The sequence below is a fragment of the Bubalus kerabau genome, chromosome 16 (assembly GCF_029407905.1).
Source record: "Bubalus kerabau isolate K-KA32 ecotype Philippines breed swamp buffalo chromosome 16, PCC_UOA_SB_1v2, whole genome shotgun sequence".
Taxonomy (NCBI): domain Eukaryota; kingdom Metazoa; phylum Chordata; class Mammalia; order Artiodactyla; family Bovidae; genus Bubalus; species Bubalus kerabau.
Window position 1 is genome coordinate 44173701 of NC_073639.1, and position 18388 is coordinate 44192088.

General features: G+C 42.0%; 1 protein-coding gene across 1 annotated transcript in view; it reads left to right on the forward strand.

Annotated features, from left to right (window-relative positions):
* Positions 1–837: 837 nt before the first annotated feature.
* Positions 838–18388, forward strand: part of SPMIP2 (sperm microtubule inner protein 2) — a 74165-nt gene continuing 56614 nt past the window's right edge. Inside the window, exons 1-2 of the mRNA XM_055550864.1 lie at positions 838–880; positions 13330–13562. Of these exons, the coding sequence (XP_055406839.1) occupies positions 838–880; positions 13330–13562 (276 nt within the window). The remainder of the gene's footprint in view (positions 881–13329; positions 13563–18388) is intronic.

Below are 18388 nucleotides of genomic sequence, written 5' to 3' on the forward strand. Positions count from 1 at the left end.
TTATCTGAAATTCAACTTTAACTGGATGTTCTGTATTTATCTGACCCCCGGTTCATGTATGTACACATTTGTGGAGGGGTGGAATGGAGGGAGGAGAGGGAAGGGAGGGAGGGAAGGGATCTATGTATACATATAGCTGAATCACTTTGTTGTACAGCAGAAGCTAACACAACATCGTAAAGCAATTATCCTCCAATTAAAAAATAAATTTAAAAACCTTAGGATGCAGTTTATTGTATGTCAGTTTACACTTCAATAAAGTTGCTAAAAACAAGAAACCGGATTAACCAAGGAGGACGTGATGACTTTCCCAGGTCCTCCCAGCATTGGCAGCCACATGAGGACCAAAGTCCTAATGCCATTTTCCCTAGTTCAAAGGTTCCTCTTGCTCTTCGAAGTTGATTCAAGAAGAAATGTTTGCTCATAAGGAGGGAAAAATAGACCCCCAAAGTATGGACATTCAGAAATGGACTGACCAGAAACTTTAAATTAGTTTATAATATATAATCTCTGCTCTCACATGTGAAGTCTAATATTTCACCTGTTCGCCAACCCATTTATTTATTTTTACTTAAAACAATCATTTTATCACGTTCACAGATTACAGCTTCTTTGGGTCAGAAATTAGGAAAGGGCACAGCAGGGTGGCTGGTCTCTGTTTGCGTGATATCTAGGGTCTCACCTAGGAGGATTCAGTCTATGGGCAAGAATCCTCTCGAGGCATCATCATTCACTGAACGTCAACGGTTGACGTTCATTGTCTACTTAGACCCCTTCTGGGGCCGTCAGACCGAGGCTGCCCCTGGTCTCCCTGTGTGGCCTGGACTTCATCTCAACATGGCAGCCTTGAACTTCTTAAATGGGGACCAGGGCTCCAGAGGTGAGTGTCTCAAGAGGCAAGAAGTGCTAGATGCCAGTTCTAAGGGCTGGACCCAGAGATGAGAGCAGGGTCACTTTTGCCATATGCTACAAACTCATTTTAAAAGCAAAATGCCTCAGTATTGTGAATTTGTTCTTGAAATAAACAAGGACTTGTTTCATTTCAATCCCCTTGACTAGTACCTGGGAACACAAGCAGTCCCCTGGCTGGCTGAGGAGAGAAGTGTAAAGGTGTAATAAAAGGATACAGGGAGCCTGGTAGTCCAGTGGTTAGGACTCCATGCTAGCATTGCAGGGGGGATGGGTTTGATCCCTGGTTGGGCGGGGCCAAAAAAAAGATTTTTAAAAAAATGTATCAAGTGGATAAACAACAAGTTCCTGCTGTATAGCACAGGGAACTGTATTCAATATCCTGGGATAAAAGAAAATGGAAAAGAATATGAAAAAGAATGTACATATATATAAATGAGTCACTCTGCTGTACAGCAGAAATCAACACATTGTAAATCAACTCTGATAAAAAATGAATTTAAAAAGATACAAAAATGTAGAGAGTACCAATCTGTTGATTACTGCTTACCTGCTTTTTATAATCAAACATTTCTCAATAATCCCAATAGGGGGCTCACAAGTTTTTCTTGCAACCTATTTTTGGTCATTTTAAAGCCATTCTTATTTATTTATTTGGCCATGCAATATGTGCCATGTGGGATCTTAGTTTCCCAACAAGGGATCGAACCCATGCTCCCTGAAGTGGAGGCATTGGAAGTACTGAGTTTTAATCACTGGATTGCCAGGCCAGTCCCCTTAAAGTTATCTTTATGCATTTATTATATAATTCACAAGGTGGAGAAATACCACGTTCTAGTCTAAATTGCCCTGGTCTAAACTGGAGTCACTTATGGCCATCTAGAAATAAACAACCCTTTCCTGGTGTCCTGTTTATCTGGGGGATAGAGAAGGAATGGCCATATTTCATTGAGGCTAAAAAGTGTTAATTTCATAAATTGCATTCTAATTCCTCTGTAATTTTGAAGTACTTTGCTATCAATGCCTACATTTAAAGTGGTAAGTTTCTTTTCTTTTCTCTTTTGGAAGCAAACCTGGTATTAAGTCAATGGTATGTTTTACAACCCATAGCAGCTGTTTCTACCCAGCCCTGTGTTAGTTAAGCTCTTCTCTCTGGATTAGGCAGTAATTACCATCATTACTCAGAGCATGAACAGAGAGCAGTGTGTATCTGCTCAGCTCATCCAGGGGTGGGTAAAACCAGTGCCATTCTTACTCATGTTATTATTTCCAGTCTATATATATCATTTATCATCCCACCTACTTTTCTGTGTTTTTATCTGCACTGGCAGGTTAACTATATTTACATCTCCTGTCTGGTCACTTATGCAATTCTTAATAATATCAACAATCACAGAGTCAGAAATGAGATGGGACCAAATTAACACCAGGAAAGTAGAATAAAGCAATGCTCTCTTTTGGGACCTTTTGTACAAATAAAAAGTAACCTCTTTTGGGCTTTCCTGGTGATTCAGTGGCTAAGACTCTGAGCTCCCAATGAAGGGGGCAGCCCGGGTTCAATCCCTGGTCAGGGAACTAGATCCTACATGCTGCAATTAAAGATCCAGAATGCTGCAAGGAAGATTGAAGATCCCGCATGCTGCAACTAAGACCCAACTCAGCCAAATAAATAAACATTTTATTTTTTTGAAAAGTAACCTTTTTGATGTAAAATAGTCATTTCAATAAAATGTTTATTTTTGCAGCGATGTAACCAACTATTTGATTCTAGCAAATAGAGAAGCTTTCTGGTTTACCATGCATGGAGAAAGTGTCAGATAAAAGACACATATGATAAAAGTGTCAGATAAAAGACACATAAAGACCCCTCCAGATCAGGGGTCTTCAACTGTGCCCTGTGAACCAAATCTAGTTCAACCCCTTGTTTAACTACAGTTGAAAATGGTTTGACTTCTTAAGTGGTTGAAAAAATTCAAAGAAGAATACTTTGTAACATGTGAAATTATGTAAAATTCCAATTTTAGTGTTCATAAGTGAAGTTTCATTGGAATACAGACACACTTTCGTCTACATACTGTCTATGGTTTGTGCTGCAAAGTCAGGGCTGAGATGCTGTGACAGACATGGCAAGGCCCCAGAGCCTGAACCCTTTCCTTTCCAGCCTCTCCTAGGACAGTTTGCCCACCTCTGCTCTAGCTCAGAAGGTCTGAGAGGAACACTTCCCTCTCTCCCTTGCACTGTGTGAAGATGAGTTCATCTGGGGCCCCTGGCTAGCCTCTACTTTTCTGTTTCAGTGTGAAGTCATCTCTTCAAGCATGAGAGCATAAACACTAAATGAATTATATTCCATGTGATCAAGAACCAGACAGTAAAGTAGCCACTTCAAATAATGCTATGTGTTATAAAAGTAGATTTTAGGACTTCCCTCATGGTCCAGTGGTTGAGTCCCCCTGCCAATGCAGGGGACACGGGTTCTGTCTCTGGCCTGGGAAGTTGCCACATGCCTAGGGGCAGCTAAGCTCATACATCCGAACTGCTGGACCTGTGCTCTAGAGTCTGAGAACCACAGCTGGAGAAGCCACCACAGTGAGAAGCCTGCTCACCGCACCTGGAGAGAAGCCCCTACTTGCAGCAACTAGAGAAAGCCCACTTGCAGCAAATAAATAAAATTGTAAAAAGTGGATTGCAAAGCAGTAAAAAAAAATTTGCATTGGGTGTGTGTTTTCCTTTTTTTCCTGGGACGAGTTTCCCAAAGCTCCGTAGCAGATAAGTCAGAGGGCTCACACGCTCCTCCTTTCCAGGGAGCCGCCGTTTTGTTTAGTCGCATACTTTGGCCTCATATGACTTGGAGTAAAACCCTGATTCATCCATGCCAGTCACTGAAATCCAGTCCTCTTGCCAGGGCTTGGTTTTAGGAAGAGATAAATGACTCAATTCCCATCAATAAAATGAGAGAATAATTCAGCTGGATTTTCGAGGAAGGGCTTCTCCAGTGCCTTGGGTATTACGCTACCTGCATATGATACCTGCAGCGGTGACAGCTTCCCTGGAGCCTCAAGGGGAGCTTGCCTGAAGGCAGCCTGGTCCCCTGGGGATTGCAGAGCACAGATCTAGGTAAAGCCTGTTCTTCTGAAAACAATCCTGGGCTACAGCGTTAAGCAAGTCTGGATTCTTTAAACCTCAGAAGATCTTAGTATATGACACAATAATTTCCCTTATTATTTAATTCATTTGCAATGAATTTCCTATTACTTGCAGTGCAGTTTTCCGGTGGGTCTTTAAAATTAGTTCTAAATACGTATGTCTTGTTAATATCTTTTCTCATGGGAACATCTTGAGGTTGTCTTCATGAATGGCAAAGAGTTCCTTATCATAAATCGACCATTTTGTGCACATTTATATGAGAAAATTCCAAGTCAAAACCAAACAAAATAAAACCTATTTATTGTCTACTTAGATTTTCTCTTCACACGAGATAAATGTGGAGAATCATCTGGTTGCAGTTTTGTCAAGATGAGTGTGTCTGTTTTATTTTCTAAGTGAAAGCCCCGAGATGTTTACAGAAGTTTTGCTCTTACCTTCTTTCTGTGCTCACCGGGAAAAACACGGAATTATATACTTTTAGATTACATCAGCAACTTCATGATAAAGTAGCTATTCTTTAACAAACATTACCAAACTTTCGCTTAGTGCACCGCACTGCCTAGAATGCTGTGGAAGTTTCAAAGCAAATAGAAGACAGATGGAGTCTCTAAGGGAACTAACTTGGGGCCACTTGATGAGCAGAGAGATAGGAAGTTCCTAAAACAGCTGAGAAGCCTGAGCTCACACATGAAACATGGATCAAGCTGTACTTTACAGTTTCAGGGAATAATAAAATCTGTCCTGAGAGCAGGCAATGCTTTCTGAAGGAGAATGTGGTCTCTTTAGACTGTATGCTATCCCAGTCCATTCAGCACTATTCTTCTATCTATTGATCACGCCCCTGGGGATACTGGGTCTCCTTCCCTTGTGTACATCTGATTATGATTCCTTCTTTATATATCTAGTTGTAGATGATCTTTTCTGCTTGTCTTCTGGATTTTTGCATCAACAGTTGGTCTTTAAATAGTTGTAATTTTGGTGTGCCCATGGAAGGAGGTAAGCTCGGAGTCTTTCCCACTAGGCTCCCCCATCCCTGGGATTCTCCAGGCAAGGACACTGGAGTGGGTTGCCATTTCCTTCTCCAATGCATGAAAGTGAAAAGTAAAAGTGAAGTCGCTCAGTCGTGTCCGACTCTTAGCGACCCCATGGACTGCAGCCCACCAGGCTCCTCCATCCATGGGATTTTCCAGGCAAGAGTACTGGAGTGGGGTGCCATTGCCTTCTCCCATCTTCCAAATACATATTGACAAATTGAGTCTTTCAGTTCACTCTGTTTAGATCTATCGAATAATTGCATGAATTTGATTGAAATATGGTTTTAAAATGTTCTAGTCCATGAGTCCATCCTGTGCTAATAGTTGGAAATGGAGAATCCTGTGTACATTAGCAGTTACAACAATTAATCTCTATTATTGCCTCTTCTCCTTTCCCCATGTGCCTGTGTGTGACAGGTGTCCCTTAGAGTTTAGTATTTCGCATCTTGCCCTCTGACCTCTGTCTTGGTGTGATTCCCCCAAGTCCTGCTGTTCTTCATGGTGCATTTGCAATGGCCTGTTTATGCCCACATTGTCAACATATTTTCAAATATATGTATTAAAACAGTTCCATGTTCCACTCAGTACCTTTTGACTTATTTCCTTGGTGTGTTTCGTTTTGGTCACTGAGGTGGAGAATTAGCCTCATGAGGCCATATTATGGGATAAAGTGATATTCCTGTGAGCATCCACCCTTCTCTATGCCTCCAGCTATTCAGAATAAGTGTTGTGAAAAGCAATTCTTTCTCTGACCTCACCCTAAACTGTTGTATCATGAAGTCCAGGGTCTAAGGGAGTTCTGAAAATTAGAGAATCGCTTGCTTTTCCCTCAGTATGACTTTATATACTGGCCATCTTATGCTGGAATTCTTTTTTTTTAATATAATTTATTTATTTTTGATTCTGGGTCGTCATTGCTTTGCGTGGGCTTTCTCTTGTTTCGGAGAGTGGGGGCTACTCTTTAGTTGCAGTGCACGGGTTTCTCACTGTGCTGGCTTCTCTTGTGGAGCACAAGCTCTGGGTTGTGTGAGCTTCAGTACTTGTGCTGGGTGAGCTCAGTAGTTACAGTTCCCGGGCTTGAGGGCACAGGCTCAGAAGTTGGGCTTAGTTTCTCCGCGGCATGTGGGATCTTCCTGGACCAGGGATCAAACCTGTGTTTCTTGGATTGGCAGGCAGATTCTTTACCATTGAGCCACCAGGGAAGCCCTTTGATGGAATTCTTTAATTCCTTTATTCAATAAACAATTCTCTTAAGCATCCAACACATGTTTCTTGAAGACCTACATGTTCCAAGAACTGTGTTGGTCATTAAGACTTTTATAGAGATTACATGCATTTAATAAATAAATAAATATATGCATATAAAAATAAAATAAATAATAAATAAATATTATATGCATGAGAAAGAGGACATTTGCCATTTGCCACCTGGTGGGTATTATACTTAGTGAAATAAGTAGAGAACGAAAAATGCTATATAATATCACTAATATGTAGAATCTAAAAAAGTCACACACTTGAAGAGTAAAATTGTGGTTACCAGGGGCTGGGAATTGGTGCAATAAAACAGATATTGTTTAAAGAGACAAACTCTAAAAAAAGAGGTACAAACTCAAAGAATAGCAAATAACCCTAGAGATCTAATGTACAGCATAGTGAATATGGACAACAGTATGGTATTATCAAAATTGCTAACAGACTAGTTTTAATTAGTTTAGTCCAGCCACTAAAAGGAAATGATAGATGTGCTGATTATCACTACAGTGGTGATCATATTAGAATATATAAATGTATCAACTCAACATGTTGTACACTTTAAATGTATACAGGATTTATGTCAAATCTATTTCAATTAAAAAGTTTTTAAGTATTTACAAAGATAAATAAAAACCTTTACCCTCTAGGAGCTTCCAAATAGAGTACATCCAATTAATACAGTATTTTAAAAGATGAAATCAAAAGAAACTACTGTGAAGGCAGCATGCTGAGTGTCTAATTTGGATTTGGCAGGATTAGAGATGTTTTCCAGAAAAGGTAGCACTCACAGTAAGCCTTAAAAGATGAGTTCTGATCATGAGAAAAGGTGAAGGACAGTAAGACTCCAGTTTACGAAGACACTAGTCAGCCATCCTAAGAAATCTGGATGAAAAAAGATATAGGCCCCAGAGAAAAACCATTTCATGTTTGTTAGGAGACATGAGAGCTGAGACTAGTTAGAAGGATATAAGCCAGATGAGAGATGCTGAAGGATGGTTAATATCTCCTGCCTCTCAGTGAGAATAGAAGCTCCTTGAAGGCAGGTCTTGGCTTTGTTTGCTGCTCTTTGCATAACACTGGGAACAGTGCCTGGTATATAGTTCAATAATTACTTGTTGAATGAATGAATGTATAAGTCACTGAGAGAACAAGTGAATAAATGAGTTACTTCATTAATTAACGGAAACACTGCAAATGCAGGAGAGAAATCAGAAAGAAACACCTGCCTCAGGATGGAACTTTCTTTCTCTGCTGACACATGCCACAGCCAGGGCCTTTTCAGGTTGGCAGCAGGTGACACTTGGTGGAAAGCCATCAGATTTTCTGATCTGGGCTCTTTCCATCCTCCATGGCATCTGCTTCCTTCCTGTCCCTCATCTTCAGAGATTGATAGACTATGGCGTCTGGGTCAAATTTTTCCTGCCACCTGCGAGCAAAGAATGTTCTTTATTTTTTTCAAATGGTTGGGGGTGGGGTGGGCAGTGGGGAAGCAAAAGAAGAATAACAGCTTGTAAGATGTGAAAATTACATGAAATTAAAATTGCAATGTCTATAAATAAAATTTTATTGGAACCCAGCCATGCCCGTTTGTTTATATGGTGTCCATGGAGTTGAGACAGAGGCTGTATGCCCCAAACACAAAGTGAAAAATATTTCCTCTCTGGCCCTTTGTGGGAAAAGTTTGTCAACCCCTGAACTAGAAGAGCTCTCAGGAAAGGCTTTGAAGTTTATTCACAATAAGAAATAAATTATTAGTGAAAGTTCCTGAAATATACTTTAAAAAATATAACAGGTAAGACAAAGCATCAAATTAAAATGAGAAACGAACAAACAAGAAAGAGGAAGAGACATAAATAGTCATGTTGATGTATATTATGTGTCAGATCATCAGATAAGCACTTCTTTCAATAAAATTATCTCCTCTCCCTCCAACAAGGCCATCACACAGGCATCACTATTCTTTTTTTTAATCATTTTTAAAAATTAAAATTAATTTTTAATGCTGTTACTTCATGTGTACAAGATAATGATTCATATATATATATATATATATATTATTTTCAGGTTCTTTTCCATTATAGGTTATTGAAAGATACTGAACATAGTTCCCTGTGCTATACATTAGGTCTCTGTGGATTATCTATTTTATATATAGTGGTGTGTATATGTCAATCCCAAACTCAATTTATCTCTCCTCCCCCTTTTTTCCTTTGGTAACCATGTTTTTTTTTTTTTTCTTCTGTGTCTGTGAGTCTATTTCTGTTTTGTAAATAAATTCATTTGTATCATTTTTAAATTGGATGACAACTATAAGTAATATCATATGATATTTGTCTTTTTCTACTTTCTCCAGTTAGTATGATAATCTCTTGGTTTATTCACGTTGTTGCAAATGGCAGTTTCATTCCGTTTAATCGCTGAGTAGTATTCTATTGTATATTTGTACCACATCTTTTTTTTCCATTCATCTGTCAATGGACATCTAGTTTTCCTTGTCCTGGCTATTGTAAACATTGGAGTGTGTGTATTTTTTCTCATTTTATAGATGAGTCTAAATTCAGAGGCTGAATAACATTCTCTGAGTCACAAAGCCAGCATAAGACAAAGTCAGGATTTGACCCTACAGTAGTTTAGCTTGTAAACTACATCCTCAACTGTAACTTTAGAATTTCAGACACTAACGAGCAGGTCATGTTGGGCATGTACAGGGGAGAAAGGATCTACCCTCTGCCCTTGAGATCAGTTTCTCCAGGGCAGGAAGATGAAGAAATAAGAACCCATGAAATTGGCCCAGGTGTGAAAGGAAGTACATCTCCTTCCCACATCATGATGTGAGCCTCTGGGCAGAGGATCAATGCTGGGCAGCTCTGTTCAAACATTACAGCTGCAGGTCATCCACTGGAGCTGGTCTTCAGGTGTGAACGAGACCTCCAAAACAGATGGGCACATGACGATTTTATTAACCCAGGAGCTGACAACTTCATGATTGGCAAACGAGGGGTGGAGTTTTGGGGAGAGAATGAACGATCCAAAAAAACTTCCCATAGGATGATAAACAAATAGGAACTCCCTAAGGGGTATAGCAACAGTGGTAGAACAGACATCTTAGTTGTTAAAAGAAAAATAAAGAGACTGTGGATTGGACAGGAATTGGGGGTTTGGCTTTTAGGCAGGGAATTGGATCCAGCAGAGAGACTTGGATCTGGAGGATGAGGGTCAGAATAATGAGTCACACAAAGCCAGACACCTATGGAGCTGCCCACCAGGGTAACCCCATGTCTGCATTGCTGGCTGGGCAGTGACGGTGGATCTTTTGATTATGTGAGCACTGGGCTGGCTCCAGGGGATGGCTGTGAATCTGGCCCATGGAGGATGGTGGTACCAGCTGGCTCTGCTGTGAAGGTGGCTGCCTGTGTCAGCTCCACAGCCTGGGAGAATTCTCCCAGAAGTTCCTGTACCACGCACACTGTATCACGCTATTTCCAAAGCACACAGGAGATGGGTGGGGGTGGGTTGGGAGTGGGGGTCAAGAAAGTCCAATGGCTCGATTGAAAAGCCAAAGAGAAGCTTGATTCTCTGGGGAGCCCCTCTCCCCATGCTTGACTTGCAAAGCACATGCACTTTCCACGATTCTGTCTAAAATGAAGTGTTTAGACTCAGCTGTCAAGAAAGTGTTCTTTTAAAAAATGTATTGCGGTCCACTGAGTGAGGAGGAGTAACTACAGATAGACATCTGCTCTCACATTGGCAGTGGCGTGAGGGGACGACAAAATTTCAACAACAACTGAAACATTACAAAGAGGATCATTATTTCCCCAACACTGCTGGTACCTGCAGGACGTGTACAGGTGACCCAGTGGAAAATAAGATACATGTTTAAATCAGTTTGGTAAAAGCTGGGTTACGTAATTGCAAACAGGTTCATTTAGTGCAGGATTTCTCAGAACTTTTAAAATGCTTTTTGGAGGCTGGGAATTTCTCAAAGGCAAATGGACATTGTCCCAAATGTACCTGATGGTGGAGCACCCCCGCCCCCACCCAGGCATTGTCATATCACTCATGGGAGCAGCATTAGGGGAACATTTGGGAAAACACCGGTCTACCCTAGTGGCTCACATGATTAAGAATCCGCCTACAATGCAGGAGACCCGGGTTTGATCTCTGGGTCCAGAAGATCCCCTGGAGAAGGAAATGGCAACCCATTCCAGTGTTCTTGCCCGGGAAATCCCAGGGACAAAGGAGCCTGGTAGGCTACAGTCCATGAGCTTGCAAGTGGTCACACACTCAGTTCAATTCAGTATAGTTCAGTCGCTCAGTCGTGTCCAACTCTTTGAGACCCCATGAAGTGCAGCACGCCAGGCCTCCCTGTCCATCACCAACTCCCGAAGTTCACGCAAACTCACGTCCATTGAGTCAGTGATGCCATCCAGCCATCTCATCCTCTGTCGTCCGCTTTTCCTCCTGCCCCCAATCCCTCCCAGCATCAGAGTCTTTTCCAATGAGTCAACTCTTCGCATGAGGTGGCCAAAATACTGGAGTTTCAGCTTTAGCATCATTCCTTCCAAAGAACACCCAGGACTGATCTCCTTTAGAATGGATTGACTGGATCTCCTTGCAGTCCAAGGGACTCTCAAGAGTCTTCTCCAACACCACAGTTCAAAACTACTGAGTAACTAACACTTTCACCTTCACACTTGGGAAAACACCAGCCTAAGCATACCCTGAAATTTCAGCAAGACTAAAACAGTCACAATTTCATCCTGTTTGGAGGAGATTGTAAATTTGTGTTTATGGCAGGAGCTTTGTAAGCAAGCCCTCAGCACTGGTTAACTTGGGAGAGAAAACAGTTTTTAATGCTCAGTCACCCTATACAGAGTCCTTTTGCCTGAGTGAGAACCTGCAGTCATAATGGATTCATCACAGGAAACGAGCCAGTCAACACGCAGGCATCCCAGGGGGCACAGTGATTAGGAAGCTGGGGAATCAACTGCCTGGGTCTTGTGTCTGGAGAGCCATTTCTCATGTTTTCTTTTTTTTAATTTTTTAAATTAATTCAGTTCAGTTCAGTTCAGTTCAGTCACTCAGTCGTGTCCGACTCTGCGACCCCATGGACTGCAGCATGCCAGGCTTCCCTGTCCATCACCAACTCCCGGAGCCTACTCAAACTCATGTCCATTGAGTCAGTGATGCCATCCACCCATCTCATCTTCTATCATCCCCTTCTCCTCCCACCTTCAATCTTTCCCAGCATCCAGGTATTTATTTTGATGTATTTATTTTTGACTGCACTGGGTCTTCATTGCTGAGCATGGGCTTTCTCTAGTTGCAGTGAGTGGGGACGCTCATTGCAGTGGTTTCTCTTGCTGCGGTTTACGGGCTCAGTTGTGATGCACTGGCTTAGTTGTTCAATGTTATGTGGGATCTTCCTGGACCAGGGATCAAACCCACGTCCCCTGCAATGGCAGGCAGATTCTTAGGTGCCCCTAGGGAAGTCCCACTTCTCTCATTTTCAGTTTCCTTGGAAAGCTTGGAGGATTTTTCTAGGCACAGATTTGTTACCATACTGACCTATCCATCAGAGCACTTAGTCAAACTCCCGACTACTTGTACTCTCTGAAAACCTCAGCTCAATGACCCAAGACAAAACCAGAGGGGCCCTGGGGCCAGAAGGCACCAAGTGACACCATGACCATAGCAAAACCTCTGTCTTCAAAGTCTGGGCTTCCCTTGAGTAAGAGGAGTGATGCTCCTTTTTGTGTCTCCAATCTGCCCAGACAGTGCTTAAGCCACTTTGCTTCTGGGTCTTCTGAGACCCTTCCTGGGCCACAGTTCATTGTCTGTCCTAATCAGACCCTTTCTGGCTTCACTTTACACATTTACATCATCAACTTTCAACACCAGTTGTATGTAAGTGATCTTTTTCCAGATCTCCTCTTATGTTTGTTTGTTTTGCCCACTTCCATAATTCATTGATTCCTTTTTGTTCATTGTCTTTCATTTAAAATACCAATATTTATTTAATGCCCCTGCCCTTGGGCCTCTTAATCTGACAATTTTCTCCATCTTCCCATGGCTTCTAATACATTTGGGGAATTTTCTAATCTTCATTTCAGGATTTTATCTCTCTAGATAAAACATTCTAATGTCTAAAGACCTGCATCCTTAAAATGTGGTATAAGTGAGAAGTTTTAGTGTATAGAATGTGTCAGCTATTCACAACAGCCAAGACATGGAAACAGACAGTGGAATATTACTCAGCCACAAAAAATGAAATAATTCCATTTGCAATATGGGTGGACCTAGAGATTATCATACTAAGTGAAGTAAGTCAGAGAATGACAAATATTATATATAATGGCTTATATATGGAATAAAAAATGATACAAATGACATCATCTATGAGACAGAAACAAACTCACAGACTAGAGAACAGATCTATTGTTGCCAGGCTGGACTTGGCAAAGCAGGGAAGGATGGACTGGGGGTTTGAGATTAGCAGACAAACTATTTTATGTAGAGGATAGATAAACACCAAGGTCATGCTGTGTAGAAAAAAATAACACAATACTGTGAATCAACTATTTCAATAAAATAAAATAAAATAAAACATGTTTGTATTAAATTGTTTATAAAGAAAGCCGTGTAGTGGGGTGATTAAGAGCCCAGTCTGTGAGACAGCCTGTCAAGGAGTGAAGGGCTTGTTAGCTATGACTCTGGACAAGTAACTAATCTTTCTGGGCCTCGTTTTCTCCAATTATAAACTGGGGAAAATAATACCCCATACTTCATTTGGTTATTATAAGGAGCAACTGAATTAACATATCTAAAACGCTTATGGCAGCACCTAGAACATAGTGAGTGCACGCAATCATTAGTGAATGCACAAAATCATTAGCTAGAATTATCTCCACCTTTTAGAATAACCAAAGCATCTCAGAATAAAGTGCGGAGGTTTTTAGGGTTTTTTTTTTCTTTCTGTTTTAAGGCCCAGCTTATGTAAAGGATCACCTCCCTCAAGTTGCTCAGCACACTGCCTACATAGGAGAAAAGCATCCTGCATTAGAGAAAACTGGAGATCTCAGATATTTATGGAGGCCTGCCTCGAACAGAAGCTTGCCAGCTAAATATAAACCTGAGTATGTTGGTGAAATTGGCTGGGGAATACCAGAGTATGATTTTATCAACAAAACAAGGCTTCAGACTGGCTTTCACATCAAGGTATTGCTTTTAAATTTATGCTCCTCCTCAAACATTGTTTGCTTTTTTTTTTTTTTTCTCCCAATGAATAGTCAGTTTATTTTTTCCAGACTAATTTTACAACTAATTGATTATTAAAATTAATTGAAGCAGATAACAATACAGTCAAAATCAAGTAAGCCGAAAAAGTTTTAAGTCCCTCACTGTGATTTCTAGCCTTGGGTATAATGTCATAAGGACTGTTACTAGTAAAATGCTCCATCATGTATTGAAAAATCTGTATGTCAGATTTTCAAAAAAAGACTTGCTTTCAAATAAACACCAGGAACCATCAAAAAACAAGAGCAAAAAAAACTCTAAGTGACAGCTCTTTGGTATCCATAATATTAAATATGTCTCCAAGACTTCTTCACATTAAACTTTTTCACATCAAATGTATTGATCTAGGAATCGGAAAAAAATCATTGTATTTGTAGGGCTTCTGTTTCACCATCAGTACAGTAAATGATAACAGCCTTCACTTGCCCTCCCTACCGTTTTCTGATTTAAATGCTTTCTGAGTTTGCTTCCATAAGAAACCCTGTGTCCTGGACTTGTCCTTGAGAAGCAATGGGATTGGGAGCTTGTGCAGAAAAATGACTGTGTGGATAAAAGTACTTGGCTGCCATCACCCTCTTTAAGTCCCTTGAATACATGAGAGGAGGGGTGTGAAGAGAAGGAAGCCGGAGGGAATCCAAAAGCATTTGCACTTGGCTTTGGCATGCATCCAGATTCCCATCTATTCGGTGACATTCACACACATTCCCCCGCTCTTGAGCGGCTCGGTGAGTGGGTGGTGGTGAAGCAGCAGTCTGTGCTGGACGTCATCCACAAACCTAGAAACCAGCCCCAGAGATTCAAAACCCGGATCGTGCCTCTAAGTCAGGCCATCCAGGGCGGGTAGCGGGAGGGCTCTGAAAAAGCCTGCCTTACCTCCCTTCGGTGATGTGGATGCAGGCGTGAGCACAGCCAGTCTCCTCTGAAACAGAGAGCACAGGTTATTTTAGAAGCAAAATCTGAGGATTCAGACTTTTTCCCAGGCAGGCCTTTGCCTGGAAATTGAATATGTATCAATGACGCAGCAACAAACTGAATATGTCTCAATTGCCTTAATTCCTGAGGCAGTTAGTACAATCTTATGTGCATGCGTGCTCAGTCGTGGCTGACCCTACGACCCCATGAACTGTGGCCCTCCAGGCTTCTCTGTGCATAGAATTATCCAGGCAAGAATACTGGATTGGGTTGCCATTTCCTCTTCCAGGGCATCTTCCCAACCCAGGGATCAAACCTGCATCTCCTGCTTTAGCAGGCAGGTTCTTCACCACTGAGCCACCTGGGAAGCCCACAGTGTTATACAGAATGGTTAACAAAGTTAAAGCCTTTTTCTGGACCAACCTTCCTCAGTACCTGAGAGCAGCTGGGAGCTCAGGCTTTGGGATCAGACAGCGTGGGTTCCACTCCTGCCTGAGGTCAGGTTCAGCTCTGTGATCCTGGGCTCTGAGTTCACCTCCCTGGGTCTCCGAGCCTCCTCTGCTCCATGGTGGTGTTTAGGTGTCCACTTCCTGAGACCACTTGAATTCCTACCCCACCCTGCCACCTCCTAGCTGTGAGAGATCTTGGGCGAGTTCCTCAAGAGCGCTGTGTCTCTTCATCATGAACCTGAGCATTTGCCTTATTGGGCTGTCATGAAGAAATATCTGCCAACTGCTGGGCACAGTGTCTGCCACACAGCAAGGCTCTAGGTCTGGTATGCTTCTTAACTTCCCAACATAATGTTTTCCTACTTATATACTAAACCCCAAAAATGAAAACACTTTTAGCTTAAGTTAGGAATAAAAGGGAATTTCCTAATCTGATATAGATTATCTACAAAAAAGGTGATTACAATAGTGATACTTGATAAAACAGTGAAAGCATTTCTCTTTAAGACCAGGAACAAGACATGGATGACCCAAATCCTGATTTTTTTTTCATTTAGCTTTGTCCTGGAGGTCTTAACCATGGCAGTAAGGAAAAAAAAGTATAAAATGTGTAAAGATTGAAATAGAAGAACTAAAACTATCATTATTTGCTAATATGTTTGTCTACCTAGAATACCTCAAAGTATAAGCGAATTTGGTAGTCAACAGGACACAAAATCCAGGCGTAAAAATCAATTTTATTTTTATATACCAGAAACAAACAGAAAATGCAGCAAAACAGGATACTACTTACAATATCATCAGCAAATATAAAGTATGTAGGAATAGATCTTAAAAAAAGATGTTCTGGTACAACCTTGTAAATCAACTATATGTCAATAAAAAGAAAGGTGTTCTACACATGGAGAAAAATGATAAAACTATTGAAACAAGATGTAAATAAGTGGAGAGATTGTGTTTGTGAATTGAAAGATTCAATATCATAAGGACTGAATCATAAAAATTCTATATCATAAATTTATCAGATAAATAATTTCCATGTAATTACAATAAAAATCTCAACTTTTTTTCTGGAAAAAAAAAAAGACTCTCTAGGTATCATTCTTGTTCTGTTGTGAGTTATAAAGGACACGAGGACCACACTCAGCGCAGTGCCCGGCAAGAGGCTAACACCCGATGTCAGTAGTCAGGACTGTGGTTTTGTATTTAATGTCACCCAGTGCCAGTCCTCTTGCCTGGAAAATCCCATGGATAGAAGAGCCTGGTGGGCTGCAGTCCATGGGGTCGCTAAGAGTCGGGCACGACTGAGCGACTTCACTTTCACTTTTCACTTTCATGCATTGGAGAAGGAAATGGCGACCCACTCCAGTGTTCTTGCCTGGAGAACCCCAGGGACAGAAGAGCTTTGTGGGTTGCCGTCTCTGGGGTCACACAGAGTTGGACAGGACTGAAGGGACTTAGCAGCAGCAGCAGCAGTGCCAGTGACACAGAAAGAGGGTTCAGGTTCCTAAATTGCACCCTGTTCCACTCAGGCAATGAAGACGAAGATCAGAAACTTGGTTCAGTATCTAAAGTGAGAAGAGTGAGAAGAGAATGCACCAAGAGCAAGGCAGCTGATTTGAAGAGTCCAGAACTTGGGTGGCCTTGTGGCTTTTCTCAGGTGATGCCCAGCTTTTGTGCACAGCCCTCAAGTTGTCTCTGTCTTGAATGCGTGGGGCTGTGAATCCAAGACCCACATCAGGCACAACTTAGCCTTCCAGGGAGGGATTTATTCTGTTTCTTTGGATGGACTGTCACAGACAGTTCTAATTCTCAGCCCTGCATGGTTGTGTGGTTCTCATAACCTGGTGGGACTGTGTGTGAACCAGACAGAGCTCTCCCCACCCAGGGCTCATGTGAAAGCTGGCCTTGTTTGGCACAGGCTGTGATGGCTTGTCCTGTGCCCCAGCATTTGACAGTAAATGTTTTCAAAGATGTATCTGTCTTAAGTTTGATTTATTTTCTGGGGGGGGCTGTACTCTGTGACATGTGGGATCTATTTCCCTGATAAGGGATCAAACCCATAACCCCTGCATTGGAAGCATGGAGTCTTAACCACTGGACCACCAGGGTTAAAGGAGTCCTTGGACTTAAATCTTTATCATGAGAACAAAAGGATGCACTGAGAATGACTGTATATACTGTACTCTTGCCTGGAGAATCCCATGGATGGAGGAGCCTGGTAGGCTGCAGTCCATGGGGTCGTGAAGAGTCGGACACGACTGAGCGACTTCACTTTCATGCATTGGAGAAGGAAATGGCAACCCACTCCAGTGTTCTTGCCTGGAGAATCCTAGGGATGGGGGAGCCTGGTGGGCTGCCGTCTATGGGGTGTCACAGAGTTGGACACGACTGAAGTGACTTCACAGCAGTAGCAGCACAGGTCAAGAACCACATACGATTTACCTACCAGTTAAGGCCTAGGATTTGTCACCAAGTTTGTTCATTCCCCCTCAACCCCCTGCCCAACCCCACACCCAGGGCCTGGCTCCATTCCCCACTTTCCCTACATCAGGACAGCCCCAGATTCGGACTCCTTATCCTCGTAAGTCTCCAGGCAGCCTCTTCCAATCAATGAGAAGAAAGTGACATTTGAGCTGATACACACACACTCATCCTCTACGCCTAGAAACGAGTCCCTAATCACAAGTAAAATGTGAGTGCCTGTGCCGTGAATTCAAGTCTCCTCGCCTAGGAGCTGGACCATTCCTTCACGCTATGTAACACAGGGCAGTGTCTCCATCTATGCCCTGTTCCCTCTCTGGCTGCCTGTCCTTGGTGGTCTTCGATCCCATCCCCCACCCTCTGCATTTGTAAGAGTCCCACTAAGGTGGCACTTTGTTTCTGATTGCAGAGACTCTTCAATGGCTCCCACTGCAGTAGCTCAGAACCTGGATTTTAATCACAAATTTTCATCTAGTGGGTTTTTATAGCCTGAACAGCTGCTCTTCCTAATTCACTGCTCCAGGTTCCTGTAAGACCGGCTGCTAAGAAAGCTTGGGCACCCGCAGTAGACTTGGTGACATGCCTGGGGCAGCTGCTTCCTGCCCGGTCATGGTCTTTCCTCTTTGGAGGCACTGGAAAGGGGTTGTAGGTCATCTGGATTTGGATAGAAAGATAACTTCCAGGTTGAGTGACACCTGAAATATTTCCCCACATTTTAAGAGGTCAGTAAAAATCACATCAGGTCTCTCTTCTGGGTCTTCATGTGTTTAGCTATTTCCTACTCTGGTGGGGGGCCAAAATGCAATGATGATACATGTGTAATAAACCAGTGAAGATCACTGCTTTTGTTATTTTCATAGATTTAAGAGCACTACATTTTTGTTTTTTTAATGGATCTGGTCT